Below are 15,740 nucleotides of genomic sequence, written 5' to 3'. Positions count from 1 at the left end.
CCAGGTGAAAATCCCAACCCCTTTGATAGTGTGAATATCATGTGTGACCAATGATACCACAGACTTTGAAAGGCAATTAAAAATCTGATAACAATACGAAGGTTTATGGTGTTCGAAGTCAAGCAAGTAAATGAACTAATTTGGAGAAGGCTGTGTGCTTCTTTGAGGTCTTCGAAATTCGCAATTGGTTAATTTCACGTCCGGAGTATGAAGCGACTTTGGATTTGAAATTCTGTATGCTACAGTGAAAATCGTTGGCCACCTGGTGCAGCTGTGCTGATTACAAGGACAGCGAGGACACTTACTGATAAGGGATCACGCGAACAAGGACTTTTATCTTTCTTTCAGTCTTGCAACACTGTTGAAAGAAGACGTGGTAAGTTCCGTTCAGAAAGGTTTAATTATATTTGAAGAAACTTAGAAATTGGAAAGTATCTGAATAATACATTAAATACAGGGGGTAGATCAAAATTAGGAGAATTAACATAATGATACATTAAATACAGGGGGTAGATCAAAATTCGGTAAAAATGACACCTGTTCAATTAGAGAAGGATAGAAAGACACATATAAACATATTTCTGCTGGCTGTAGAACAAATATGCTTACGATCTTGAAAAAGATCGATAATTTTCCTTTCTGTAGAAACCTATACTAGTTGAATGTTTTCTTGTAACGTCGAAATCACCTCCATTTCATCCTAAACCCCACGCCATTTCCGCGGTCTGGCAAAAATTCACGAGCTCTGGGGACAATGTCATTTGCTGGGTTTTCTGAGGCTCTTCGCATTACTCTTCTCGAGACACCTCGATGTTTAGGTGTCCACAGTCCGGTTATGACCGGAACAAGGACGTTAAACCCCATCAATCAACGAAGGGGACATTTTTGAATCTCGGTATCATATTGATGAGGAAGTTTTGACGTGTTCTGTCAACACGTAAGGAAAAGGTTTGTTACAATTCAATTGTTTCTCATCGGAAATATATAATGTTTTCATGCCATTCCACATGATGATTGCATCTTTTGTAGCTTGCCACCGTCGATCGTAGCTTCCATAAACATAATTGAATGTCATTAAATTACAGTAGACAAGATGCATACAGTGACTGTTCGAAGATATACAGCCAATGCCAGCAATTTTCACAGACGTTTTTGATTTGGGAATCCTGAGTAAAAATCAGAGTTTTGCCAATAAAAAAGCAAACCCTTTTTATCTTTTATATAACATAAATCTCAATTAACTGTGAAAATTTCAAATGACTGTGCATTTTTATTATATTACATTTATATGGTCTCACTATCATTGGGAATATTGCATTGAACACTGACCACAGGGACTGATTCGTCAATGTGAACGAGTTTATAATCATTTTAAACTGTTGCACACGTCTACTTCGCTAGCCAATTAAAGGATGCTCAATATGATACTCTTCTCTTTTCGACAAAAGGAGAGAAACATATCGAACACCCTTGGCTAGCGAAGTTGATTTACACGTATGCAATGCACATATTTCCCTATATGATTATCGACTCGTCTGCAATCAATATGCTAACCAAAATTCAACACGACAGGTAATTCTAGACGGACTATCTTCACAATGTATTCAATTATTGAATTTTCGTAAAAATTATAATTGTGCTTTAAAAAGTCAGATTGTAATATCTTGCATATATCTCTAGAAATTGCAGAAACAACATGGAATGAGAATTTGACATTTAGGCGGAATTGAACACTACCTATACATGAACTCATGTGTGTAGATGAAGGTAAACAGAATATGGTAAATATTTCAAGAATCTCTGTATAAAAATGTAGTCGTACCAGGATTATCTGTCATTCAGGTAGGACTACATGTGTTAATTACCATATGCAAATTACACTTAGAGAGAATGGCTGTGATTAACCATGAATAAATGATAACAAAACACGCGATGATCACGTGTGAAAATAACACGTACACACATGTGGCGATCGAGATAACACGTGTGACAATGATGTAACACTAGTGATGATCGAGGTAAAATAACTTCCTTTTGAGTCATGCGCAGTGCATGCTAATTTCCAGGATATGCTTAACAATACACACGTATATGCATTTACAGATATTGTGTCAGGAATAGCCAAGGTGAGTTGTTTATTTACAAAACAGTGTTCTTCTAATTACCTTTAAACTTTCCTTTTTTAAATCTAGTTAACTAAAGACATAAATTGAATTCTCTCAACATCTGGGTCCGTATTCACGAAACTATCCTCATGCTCAAAAACACATTTTGTTCTCAGACATAAATGTGTTTGGTATTAAATTTGTTATTTTGATTATTAGTTCTTTCGAGCATTTGAAGGAGTTTTGGAAAAAGTTCAAGTGAGATATTATTTTCAATGTTAAGGGTTTTCTTTAAAATGCTATTTCATGTTTTAAGCGAGTTTAATGGAAGCTGGATTGAGAACAGGTCTCATTCTTGAGCATGGAAATGGTTCTTCATAAAACTCGATAGGAACATAATATCGTTATTTGTTTTGTTCACCGATCAGTCATGTTTTCTGTATTGACTTTGGAAAGGTTTTAATTTTGCCACAGAAATTATACACCCCTTTGCTTTCTCATAAATAAGTTTTATATTATATATATATTATATTAATAATATACATATAATATTATATCGGCCCTAACGGCTGGCTCATATCGTTTTGCTATCATGATAGTTTTAGTTGTGAAAATCAGAAGTTGCAGACAGCTACATTGTACCTTAACACCTAAATTAAATCTGACAGGTTGCTTCAATGGTTATACACGTACGAGGGCTGATTGATTTGTTATGAGCCTCGTATTGAAAGAGGTACTCAGGGGTGCTACTATTCTTTGACTATATAGGGCCGTGTACTCAAGAACTGGTCTCATTTGGTTAGTTTATATCGACGAGGTAGCACTCTAAAGTAAACAAGACAAGCGGCTTAGGTTAGGGTGAAAGTCTGTCATTGTCACGGCTGCCATTCACGATTGTGGCTTTAAATTGATTGAAGATCCGCATTATTCACCTGATCTCGCTCCATAAGACTTTCGTCTATTTCAAAAACTGAAAACAGCTATTTCAGGCACCCCAACCCTAACTCTAACATGCAGTGGGTGACTTTCTGAACAGCCAAGAAAATGAGTTAACACTGCTGGCAAAAATGTATAGATACTGAATGTATGTTGAAAAATACAACATGTTCGGCAAAATTCAAATCCTTCAATATGAGGCTCACAATTTATCAGTCAGCTCTCGTATGAATGGACATATCCTGGTCAGCTGTTCTGGAGTACTGTTTCCATATATTAATGTCATAATTATGTATACAAAATGTATGTTTATAGTTCATTAAATTTGCATAAAAAATCAAAATTTAAACGTAACAAAAAAAAAAAAAAAAAAAAACAACAACAAAAAAACAAACAAACAAAATCAAACAAATTTAACACTAAAACAGAAAGAGTTAAGAACTCCAGCGGAAATGTCTACACAACATGGTCTCTACAAATCATAATCTAATGAAAATCTGCTGGTAAAAATAACTTATGCAATGTTAACTTTGAAAATAAACACCTTTTTTTTCTTTTTTTTTACAGGTGTATATTTAAAAAAAGGGAAAATAGGTATTGTACCATTTAAAATAAAGCAATAAATGGTATCTCTCTTCAACATCACATTTACAAATTTTTAAACAGGTGTTAACTCTGCTGCCACTATTTAAACTTTAATCACAGTATTCTTTCTACCAAATGGTATGTTCAGAAGTCAAAGATATACAATGTATATGTAACCCTGGTAAATACCGCTCCGCTAGGGAGATCTTCTCTTAAGCTCGATCGGTTGAGCGTAAGACTAGTAAGCCAGAGGTCCCTGGTTCGATCCCTAGCGGAGGTAGTGATTTAAATATAATTAATTATGTGCTCTGTTACATATAGACTAGTAAATAATATGATATGAAAATTAAGTGGAGTTCTTTCCACCCTTCGCTATAATGAACACCGGAGGTGTCATTTTTACCGAATTTTGATCTACACCCCTCACAAAAAAAAGAAAAAAAAGAAAGAAGAGTCTTATATACTTACACTTGGGAAGGTCCAAATTCGCGTAATCTGTAACAAATTCGCAGGTCCCTGTGATCCAAGACACTATTATTGTTATCATTTGGCCATTTTTGAATGTTAACATGCTATTCATTGCAGAAATGCTGACTCAAATCTTCCTCGCCGCTGCCGTGGCAGCCATGGTGTCCGCTCAGGCAGGGTAAGTACTTCTCTTATCTTCTAGTGAGCATACAGGAAGTAGAATACCTTAATACCAAAAGGTAAATTTTCATTGATCAATGATATTATTGTTACCCCACGTTTTCTATGTTTAAACTTTATGTTATTGCTAGGCCCCTGGATATGTACGGTCTCATCAACGTGTTGTATATGAAAGCAGACAAGAACTTTGACGGCATTATTACGGAACAGGAATTAGACAATGTGTTTGAGGGCTTCGATCTTAACAGTAAGGATGCCTTATGTATTTAAGATGCAGACATTCACGTATAGAAGATGTGTGTGTGTGTTTTGTTTATTTGTTTTTTATTTGTTTGTTTGCTTTTTGAACAATAAACCGTCATTTTATTGATATTTCCGGTGAACAGCATCGTCGGTCCCCATTGAGTCTTCGCGATGTTCTACTCGGTTGACCCGTGGGAACACTGACGAGGAAACATTCGGTTGGAATATTCATATTTTTATCGACCAATCAAAATGCTTATTATTATTGGAGCTCTTCCTCTTCTGTAAAATAGAAACGGTAAATACCAAAATACAGCTGTGCACATGTGTCGGCATGTTTTTGTTTTTTTTATCTACCACCTTGCCAAACAGACTAAAGTACATATAAAACGGCGTTTCTGATTGGTCAGATTTTCTGAAACCATTTTCAACGGATCTACTCAGATTACTGAATTTGGTTCCTGAATAATTCATGAATACGAGATTTTTTGTGCAAGTGCTCTTGCGGGATCGATCTGATCAATGCGAAGACAAATCACGTGGGCTTAGATAAAGACAAACCTGGAACTTATATCGAGGTGTTAAACTTGAGATAAGTTCCCGGTCCCGATATCACAATTCATTACGTTACATTACGGATTTTATTTAATAGCTACAATAAGGCCAAAGGGCTATGGTATAAGAATATGTATAAAAATGATATATACAGTATTTATGTTACCAAGATATGTTCTTTATGATTAATAAAAACATGCAGACATTACAGATATTACATATGTGTTACTTTAACAGAGGACGGTAGTGTGTCGATGGCTGAGTTCACAGGTCTGTGGAAGCTTCTGACACACCAGAGCCAAGAACACGCCGAAGCATTCTTTCATCTGGCTGACCTTACTAACGATGACGTCATCAATTCCAGCGATCTCAAACTCTTGTACCATGTCTTCGACGTTGATAGTTAGTAATCGCACAATCCGTAGTCACAGGGACGTGATGGGTTAACACAGGGATATGATATGTTATCACAGGGTCGTGATGGGTAAGCACAGGGATATGATAGGTTATCACAGGGACGTGATGGGTAAACACAGGAATATCATAGGTTATCACAGGGACGTGATGGGTAAACACAGGGATTTGATAGGTTATCACAGGGACGTGATGGGTAAACACAGGAATATCATAGGTTATCACAGGGACGTGATGGGTAAACACAGGGATTTGATAGGTTATCACAGGGACGTGATGGGTAAACACAGAGATATGATAGCTTATCACAGGGTCGTGATGGGTAAACACAGGGATATGATAGCTTATCACAGGGACGTGATGGGTAAACACAGGGATTTGATAGGTTATCACAGGGTCGTGATGGGTAAGCACAGGGATATGATAGGTTATCACAGGGACGTGATGGGTAAACACGGGGATATGATAGGTTATCACAGGGACGTGATGGGTAAACACATGGATATGATCCTAGGGCCGTGATGATTTATACCATGGATGTTAAGGGTTATCACAAGAACGTGATGGGCTACCATAGGAATATGATGGGTTATCATAGGGACGTGATGGATTATCATAGGGACGTGATGGGTTACCATAGGAATATGATGGGTTACCATAGGGATGTGATGGGTTACCATAGTAATATGATGGGTTACCATAGGGATGTGATGGATTATCAAAGCGCGTGACGGATTATGCAAGGGGCGTGGACTTATAATATTATAACACACATTTTCATCTCTCTCTTATTTCCGCATAATTCAATAATACGTTTCCCATGTGGAGCACCTATGTGGAGGTGTTTTGGAGAGTTACACTACAGACGTCCACATCTGGTTAGACTTGTGTTTAAAATGGATAATACGCGTTAGCCCTTTATGATGCATTTATCTTCAATCCTGTGAGAATTATAGGATCATAAATTTCCAAGCAAGGCAGTTTAATACTTATATTTAAGTTTTTTCTCATATGTAACCTGCAACAGTAACCAGTGTTATCACATTCCAAAGTCAAATTTCGCGCTTTCCGTGTTCTTGTGACGTCACGGCTACATGCGTCTGTTCCCGGCAGGAAATATAGAAGAAATATTTTGCAAAATTTTAATCAATATATTCCACCGTGAGGATGTTTGCCTTTAACACAACAGAAGTAAATGAATTGCCGCAAGTTACATTTGATCAATCTGTTTTCTTTTACAACGGTAGCACGTGGAATCACGTAGACCCTCCTAGTAAGTGTTGACATAAGAAAGTCACACTGTCGACGATAAGCTGACGTGTTTGCCATATACTGTGTATTAAATTGTTTTTACAGGTACTGGAACAGTAACAGCGAAGAATTTCGCCGCCAAATGGGTCCAGGTAAGAAGTGATGTTGACGTTTTGTATAAGCACCTCGATAATTTAAGAGAATAAAGAACAGACAGACAGACAGACAGACAGACAGACAGCAGACAACAAACAGACAGCAGACAGACAGACGGAAGTGTCAGTTACTATGGTTCCTTCCTCTTTTTCCAGATTATCCAGGAAACACCCTTCGCTGTTTTGTTCGAGCGTGCAGACACTGATAACAACAACCAGTTGACATCAACCGAGTTCAATGGCTTCTTCAAATCCTTTGACTTCAACAGTAAGTTGTTTTAATGCCCTTGGAATTGGGATGATCAACAATAGTATGTCGATGATTTGAATGAATAGGTGATGCTATATTGTCATTTTAAAAGGATACGGGGTTGGTGACATTTATACATTTTTCGGAATAATCGACATTGTTTATGTAATTCGAATCACCAGTATCAGACTTTCCTAGTAACGCCAGTATCGGTTCACTAGTAACGCCAATATCGGTTCACTAGTAACGCCAATATCGGTTCACTAGTAACGCCAATATCGGTTCACTAGTAACGCCAGTATCGGTTCACTAGTAACGCCAGTATCGGTTCACTAGTAACGCCAGTATCGGTTCACTAGATAACGCCAGTATCGGTTCACTAGTAACGCCAATATCGGTTCACTAGTAACGCCAGTATCGGTTCACTAGATAACGCCAGTATCGGTTCACTAGTAACTCCAGTATCGGTTCACTAGTAACGCCAATATCGGTTCACTAGTAACTCCAGTATAGGTTCACTAGTAACGCCAATATCGGTTCACTAGTAACGCCAGTATCGGTTCACTAGTAACGCCAATATCGGTTCACTAGTAACGCCAGTATCGGTTCACTAGATAACGCCAGTATCGGTTCACTAGTAACTCCAGTATCGGTTCACTAGTAACGCCAGTATCGGTTCACTAGATAACGCCAGTATCGGTTCACTAGTAACGCCAGTATCGGTTCACTAGTAACGCCAGTATCGGTTCACTAGTAACGCCAGTATCGGTTCACTAGATAACGCCAGTATCGGTTCACTAGTAACTCCAGTATCGGTTCACTTGCAGGTGACGGTTCCGTGGATAAGGCCGAGTTCGAACACGGCTGGGCCTCGTCTCTGTTCGGGACTAGCGCTGATGCCGACCATATTTTCCCTAAGATCACAAGTACCGGAAGTATTGGCGCTGTGCAGATGGGGCCGTTATATACAACATACAACGCCGACCGTACGTGACTAAATAGCATATCATGGAACAATTTATGAAAAGGCCTACTTTTAGAGCACTGATGTTTACGCCCGCCTTTATTTTGATGCTTTTAATATTTCTTCACTAGACTTGCTAATTTTCTGGATTTTTTCCTCTCTAATCCATATCCTATAAAATATATTGACATTTAAATAAGAGTCGTGAAAAAAAATTCAAAAGCATTCCTTTACTTATATATATGTGAAATTAACTCAGCAGAAAAAATATATTGTGAAAATCTTAAAGAACTGCTGAATATACAAATATAAACATGCGGTTTTATATTTCAATTATATCATAATTATCCTGACCTTTTTTTCTTCTCAGACGATGACCATTTGACAATTATTGAAGTTTCCAAGGTACGGTTTATTTTTTTGTATTTATAATATATTTTTTTAATATAACACATAATGGTTTACTCTAATGATATTGGGGTCTAATTGAACGATTTTAACAATACATTCAACCAGATCACACGATTGACAAATTCTTATCATTCACAGATGGCAAAAATGCAGCCACCCCCACCGTCATCCTAAAAATCGCCTACTAGTAGTAAGTGTCGCTATTCCATTATACAGCTAGGTAGGTCACAGTATGCATTGCTTTCAGTTTTCAAATTATCTTTGAAGGATATACAATTTGTATGTGTGTAAAAGTTATATAGATCAATTAATCATACTTACATCATGTCTATAAATGTACTAATACATATTTTATGTATAATTATATATATTCTACTTGAGATATAGTAAACGTTCTACTCACTCTTACACCCGTAAACTGCAGACATTGACGGCATATAAACAAAATCATAACCATATTTACTGTATCTTAATATAATATATTTCATACTTCTTTCTTTTCTTTTCCAGCAATCAATATACATCAAAAATAAAACAGTTTACAAATAATGTTGCGTCTGCGTCAGTCTGTAATATTCCGGGTATTAGCGTTTTCTGGATTCCGCAGGATCATGTGTTTGTATTCACTACAGGAATAGGTCTTTCTCTCTATCGAATTATCTTCCCCCGCAAAACGCATTTGCAGAGGTAATAAATAAGGCTCCGTGCGAAAACCATTCTCGTTACCGCTTTTTTTCTGCATAGATTTTCTGAAATATCATAAGTACATTTTTGATTCCCGTTGGTCCCTAGTTGTCTATGTTAAAATATGATTAACTGATATACATGTAGTCACGCGACTGGCTTATGACAGAAGTTCTATAGTGGATCTAAAATAAGATTGTTTAAGATTAAAAATTTGTGAATATACAGTATTTGAGAACAATATACGCCCGATCTATATCAAAGAGAACCACATTGAATTAAAATTAATACAGGTAAATGAGGCAGCAGTAATCAAAATGGCTCTCCGAAATACCATTTCATATCCTAGTAACCAATGACCTACAGACACGATCAATGAAATTCAAATACAAATGTACTGAAATAAACAAAGGACAATAATTTTGCAAAAAAAAAAAAAAAAAAAAAAAATATATATATATAGAAGAGATCGTCTTAAAATTTCTCTTTACAAGAGTCAAATACATATAATAAACAAAGAGCAATAACCATTGTACTCATCCTCAAGTCAATGCTATTCAGGGAAACTAAATGTATATACATCTATATATCATGGTTATAAAGCCTTTCAAGTTTCAAACAGATTAGTTGAAATCATGTAGGAAGTCTCCCGAAAAGATTCAAATGTTGGGGCGATCACTTTTGCGAAAATGGTCGGATCAAAATTAATTGTCATTCAGAGAAACACAACTATACACCTGGATTTCTGTTACCTCGAAACTATCAAATTCGAAATAACACCATTTTGCTCTAATGGGACGATATGTAAAATGGTATATTTATGTTATTACATGTATCCCCCCTTTTTTGGAGGCTTATATTTGTATACGACCGTAAAATATTATGTTTCCATGGAATTAATTTTGATTCGACTATTTTTGAAAAAAAGTAATTGCCTTTTGTTTGTTTCAGTATTTGAGTTTTGTCCTGATATATACTTTTTCGAGATATTTTTTAAACCTTTGTAGGATTTATAATCATGGTATGAAACTTCGTCTCTCTGAGAAACATTTTCATTCTATAAGGGAATGTCCTTTTCTAGAACTTTAATCTTACCCAGATTCTCCTCCCTTTAGTTTTCTACGTAGGCTTTATAATCATGATATCAGGGCCCAGTTGTTCAAAGGTTGATTAGGCTAATCATATTTTAACAATATTTTTCAAATCCTGATATAATAATTTCTTGTAGAACTAATTTGTTAAAACTTTATGAAATTATGTAATTATTAATTCTCTTCCAACTGGCATGATTTAAAGATGATATACTCACGGGTTTTGCAACAAATGAGAACTGGAATTTTCACTAATCAAGTGATTAAACTAATCACCTTTTGAACAACCGGGCCCTGCCTGGTGTTTAATGAGTTGAAGACTTCTTCAGTAACTTCTGATTACTGGTATTCCTCAAACTGTTTGAAAATTAAGTATTGACGTTTAAGTGAAATGTGAGGGTTATAGCATGTCACATATCCACCAAATCTTATTTCAATGCAAGAAAGATTATAACACTATATACCATACCATGGGCGCATATTGTACCGCCCTGCGGTAATATCATTTAAGGGGAATCTAAACAGCAAATCCAGCCAAAACATTTGATATTTAACAAGGCTATAAATCCCCACTAGGGTGTAATTTAATAGAAATAACTTGATGAAATTTTGATATGCATCATGTCAAACTGTGAGCCTTGCTGTTGACATTTAATTTGTTCAGTTGTTTGTATATTTCATAAAACATGAAAAAAAATGCATGTTTCAGGGGGACATAATTAACTAATTTGTATCGCATTTATTGCGCAAAACAGTCATGTCGTTTTGTTCACAAGAGTCTAATGTACAAAATATGAGCATTGGTTTGACTAGATTTGGCTTTATGATTTGTATTAATTTTATTTTGACCTTGAAATGCAAATGGCGGTTCTGAATAATATCACACAATTATGTCATATAAGAAGTTATTTCAAGAGTCAAAAATGCTCTTATTAGATATTAGATACTATAAAGAACTCTAGACATGGAAGGAAGACTGTTTTTAGGAAAAAATGTTCATCCGTTGAGTTTGGGTAAATGATACATATATTTCTGAAAAAGACCAAAAACTCACCAGTTTGACAATTTTTGTCTTAAAAAGGTCATTCTTACTACAATCAGATGTCTTATGTCTTAAATGTATGTATGATATATGAGCAATTTTAATGGCTGAAATGCCCCCCCCCCCCCCCCCCCCCCCCCCCCCCCCCCCTTTATGCCATATTTGTGTAATATCATCCACAGCCGCCATTTGCATTTCAAGGTAAAATAAATATGTATTTATACCTACCTAAAGTCAAATCCGGTCAAACAAATGCTCCTACCCTGTGCTATAGACACTTGTGAGCATGACAGCTGGGCTATTTTTTCAGGTTTGCTTATTTTTGTGACTTAGAATTATTCCATGCTACAACTTACTCCACAAAGTATCTATATAGAAGAAATGGTTAACATCTACATCAAATTATTTGTGATTTGAAGACAGTACATGTCCAAACAAACATTTTGGTATATTACATGACTATGTTTGTGCAAATTTTAAGATATTTATTCGTGATTGGAATTCAACATTATTCTCCTATATAAATGACCCTCAAGTGGATCGGTGAAAAATATCACCAATCTTAACTTGACAACGCTTAATTACAGACAATACCACTTCAATAGAGTCGATAATGTAATATATTTACAGCACTTCTGATTAAAAAGGATTGATGGTTGTTCCGGAAACAGTAATCTTAATACATAAAACAATGAACTTAATGATAGCGAGCTTAATATTAGTGAAGCTTAATAACAGTGAGCTTACTATTAGTGAGCTTAATAACAGCGAGCTTAACTGTGAACATTAATGATACACTGTACCGCATAACAAGTTTGCTGTTGAAACATCTAGATTATTTGTTTTAATCGACATTTTCACACGTGTACCCTACACGATGTTTGGTAATAAGGGCTCATCATATTTCAGTTTGAAGTGGGTTTGAAGGCAATGACTGAGAAGTAGGTTTGAAGGAAATGACTGGGAAACAGGTTTGAAGGCAATGGCTGGGATGTAGGTTTGAAGGCAATGACTGGGATGTAGGTTTAAAGGCAATGGCTGGGAAGTAGGTTTGAAGTCAATGACTGGGAAGTAGCTTTGAAGGCAATGACTGGGAAGTATTAAAGATAACATCCACTCCTCGAATTAGATAGCGATGTTATGCTACTCTGTAAACAGGAAGGATGAGATTTCCAGTATCCTCTTGTACATTAGTGGTACCACTTGATAGATTATATATCGGTATATATACGGAAGTTTTTGTAAGAATTATCATATTCTACTCTTTCGTATTTCACTTAACTTACATTCGAGTCTGCATCATAACGACTCCAGCCTTCATACCAGACGGATGGCAAACAGGTATGCATAGTTAAGTTGTATAAAAACTAATACATTTTGTATTTGTGTTTCAGTATGACATCGATGGTTTTCATGATATCGTCCCGTTTGTGCAACAAGGTGCTCTCTCGAATTTTAGCCCACAATCATTATATGGTGGGCTTTTTAAACCTTTTTTGTCCGTGATCTGTGGCCCGTCTTCCGTTCATAAACAATTCTTGTTATACCCCCGCAACGAAGTTAGGAGGTATACTGGAATCAGATTGTCCGTCCGTCCGTCCGTCCGTCCGTCTGTAGACGCATTCTGTCCGGACAACTCCTCCTAAACTGCTGGGCCGATTCCAATGAAACTTCACACACATATTAATGATCATGGGTAGATGTGTATGCCACTTTCTTTTTCTCAAAATTATGGTTGCTATGGCAACCGGTCACTATAAACAGGTTTTCTGATAAGAACCATAACTTTAAGATTGTCCGGAACAACTCCTCCTAAACCGAAGGGCCGATTTCAATGAAACTTCACACAAATATAGAGGACCATGTGTAAATGTGCATGCCACTTTCTTTTTCTCAAAATTATAGTTGCTATGGCAACTGGTCACAATAAATAGGTTTTCTGATAAGGACTATAACTTAAAGTTTGTCCTTACAACTCCTAAACCGAAGGGCCGATTTCAATGAACCTTAACACAAATGTAGAGGACCATGTGTAGATGTGCATGCCACTTTCTTTTTCTTAAAAGGATGGTTGCTATGGCAACTGGTCACAATAAAAAGGTTTTCGGAAAAGAACCATAACTTTAAGTTTGTCCGGACAACTCCTCCTAAACCGAAGGGCCGATTTCAATGAAACTTTACACAAATATAGAGGACCATGTGTAAATGTGCATGCCACTTTCTTTTTCTCAAAATTGTAGTTGCTATGGCAACTGGTCACAATAAACAGGTTTTCTGATAATGACTATAACTTAAAGTTTGTCCATACAACTCCTAAACCGAAGGGCCGATTTCAATCAAACTTCACACAAATATAGAGGACCATGTGTAAATGTGCATGCCACTTTCTTTTTCCCAAAGTTATAGTTGTTATGGCAACTGGTCACTATATTACTGGGTAATCTTAGTTAGCCTCTAATTAACAGTTCCAACTCACCATTGACTCTTGCAGATTGGCAGATTGCGGGGGTATTAGTCAGCCATCCTGGCGACAGTTCTAGTTACCGCTATTTCTCAGAAAGTACTAAATGGATTTTCTAAAATTTCTTACACCTCATGTGGATGTATTTTGTGTCAGCACTTCTTGATATAGTTAGAATCCAGCATTCAAACGTATAAAAGTTCAAACATCGCCAAATACCGTGGTTTAGAGAATCTTCATGCGGTAAAAGTTTGTGAGAAGTAAAATATACAAAATGACATTGATGTTATATTTATGTAAATATATATTCTAAATAGTATTGTAAAACGACGAACCATGTCCCAATTGATACTTACTTACACTATTATCCCGAATAAAATAGAATTGACGTAATTTCATTCAGCATGAATTGGTTTTAACAGAAGAAATTAACAGCCTTCCTAACTAAATGGATAAGCAATACAAAAACACATGTGTCTGTAATATTTTATAATAGTTTAATCTTGCGTGCATTTTCATTGACTAAGAAAAAAATGAAGTCGCCCTTTGTAATATCGCTTTTGCTTGGCTGGTACAGTGGCGTAGTAATTTATAAGAGAAAAGAGTTTATCAATAACAGCAGATTTCCACAGGGACTATGTATAGTAAAATAAATCATCATAATTAAGTTTTGAATTAACTTGAATATATCTTATGTAATGGAACAAAAAAAGTGCAAAATTATATGAGCTGTATTATGGATATGGTTTTAAATATACGTTGGCTGTGTACTCCACAATCTTGAAAAAAATAATTTTTAATGAAATCTGTAGGTATATTGAAATTCTACATGCTGTTGATTAAAATGAAATTGAAATTGACACGTACCTGTAACAGCAGACATTGTAGTCAATGGAACGGTACCTTCAACGTATTAAGTCATCATAAACAGTAATCGTCTAGAAAAGACGTCCCAAACCCTTAGGTGACAATGTTTAGATATAAAAAGATGACCGTCTCAACCCCTTAGGTGACGATATAAGGATTATACCAAGGATGGCCGTCCCATTCGCTAAATGGACGATATTTAGATTTACAAATGATTGCTGTCCTTACCCTTAATGGATATGTAGATTGTACCAAGGATGGTCGTCTCTTACCTTTAACGGGCGATATGTGGTTTATACTAAGGACGGCCGCCCCAACCCTAAATGGACGTTATATAGATTATGCCAAGGATGACCGTCTCTTCCCCTGAATGGACGATGTTCAGATTGTACCAAGGATTGCCGTCCCTACCCTTGAATAGCTATGTAGAATATACCACAGATGGCCGTCCTAACCCTAAATGGACGGTATTCAGATTGTACCAAGGATTGCCGTCCTAACCCTAAATGGACGGTATTCAGATTGTACCAAGGATTGCCGTCCTAACCCTAAATGGACGGTATTCAGCTTGTACCAAGGATTGCCGTCCTAACCCTAAATGGACGGTATTCAGATTGTACCAAGGATTGCCGTCCTAACCCTAAATGGACGGTATTCAGATTGTACCAAGGATTGCCGTCCTAACCCTAAATGGACGATATTCAGATTATACCAAGGATGGCCGTCCTAACCCTAAATGGACGATATTCAGATTGTACCAAGGATGGCCGTCTCCCTTTAATGTGGAAATAAAGATTATTTTAAGGATTTCCGTCCCTATTCTGAACGGACGGTATGTAGATTATACCAAGGAATATCATTCTCATCCCTTAATTGCCGATTTGTAGATTTACAAAGAATGGCGGTCCCTACCCCCTGAATAGATATGTGGATTGTTCTAAGAAAGTTATTCTGTCACATAAATGTTTGATTCAATCTGATTAAATTTCATTCAAACTGTTATATCATAAAAGCTGCATTTCATTACAGGATGGCGACACCATATCCTAGTGTCTTAATGCTTTCATTGGTGACTATG

General features: G+C 36.4%; 1 protein-coding gene across 1 annotated transcript; it reads left to right on the top strand.

Moving 5' to 3' along the window:
• The first annotated feature begins 246 nt into the window (after nucleotides 1-246).
• Nucleotides 247-9,066, top strand: LOC117322125 (probable calcium-binding protein CML18). The gene is made up of 10 exons (XM_033876889.1): nucleotides 247-376; nucleotides 4,212-4,272; nucleotides 4,406-4,521; nucleotides 5,310-5,474; nucleotides 6,843-6,889; nucleotides 7,049-7,160; nucleotides 7,970-8,128; nucleotides 8,477-8,511; nucleotides 8,656-8,707; nucleotides 9,028-9,066. Exons 2-9 carry the CDS (start codon nucleotides 4,214-4,216, stop codon nucleotides 8,689-8,691), a joined length of 729 nt encoding a protein of 242 aa, XP_033732780.1. The 5' UTR covers nucleotides 247-376; nucleotides 4,212-4,213; the 3' UTR covers nucleotides 8,692-8,707; nucleotides 9,028-9,066.
• The last annotated feature ends 6,674 nt before the right edge of the window (nucleotides 9,067-15,740 follow it).

Source organism: Pecten maximus, chromosome 2 (genome assembly GCF_902652985.1).
Source record: "Pecten maximus chromosome 2, xPecMax1.1, whole genome shotgun sequence".
NCBI classification, from domain to species: Eukaryota; Metazoa; Mollusca; class Bivalvia; order Pectinida; family Pectinidae; genus Pecten; species Pecten maximus.
The sequence above is the reverse complement of the archived record's forward strand: the minus strand, read 5'-3'. Positions and strand labels throughout refer to the sequence as shown.

Coding starts and splice junctions, on each gene's coding strand:
- LOC117322125 (XM_033876889.1), top strand. CDS start 4,214: ATGCTGACTCAAATCTTCCTCGCCGCTGCCGTGGCAGCCATGGTGTCC. Junction 8,129..8,476: donor TACAACATACAACGCCGACC/GTACGTGACTAA, acceptor TTTTCTTCTCAG/ACGATGACCATTTGACAATT. Junction 8,512..8,655: donor CAATTATTGAAGTTTCCAAG/GTACGGTTTATT, acceptor TATCATTCACAG/ATGGCAAAAATGCAGCCACC.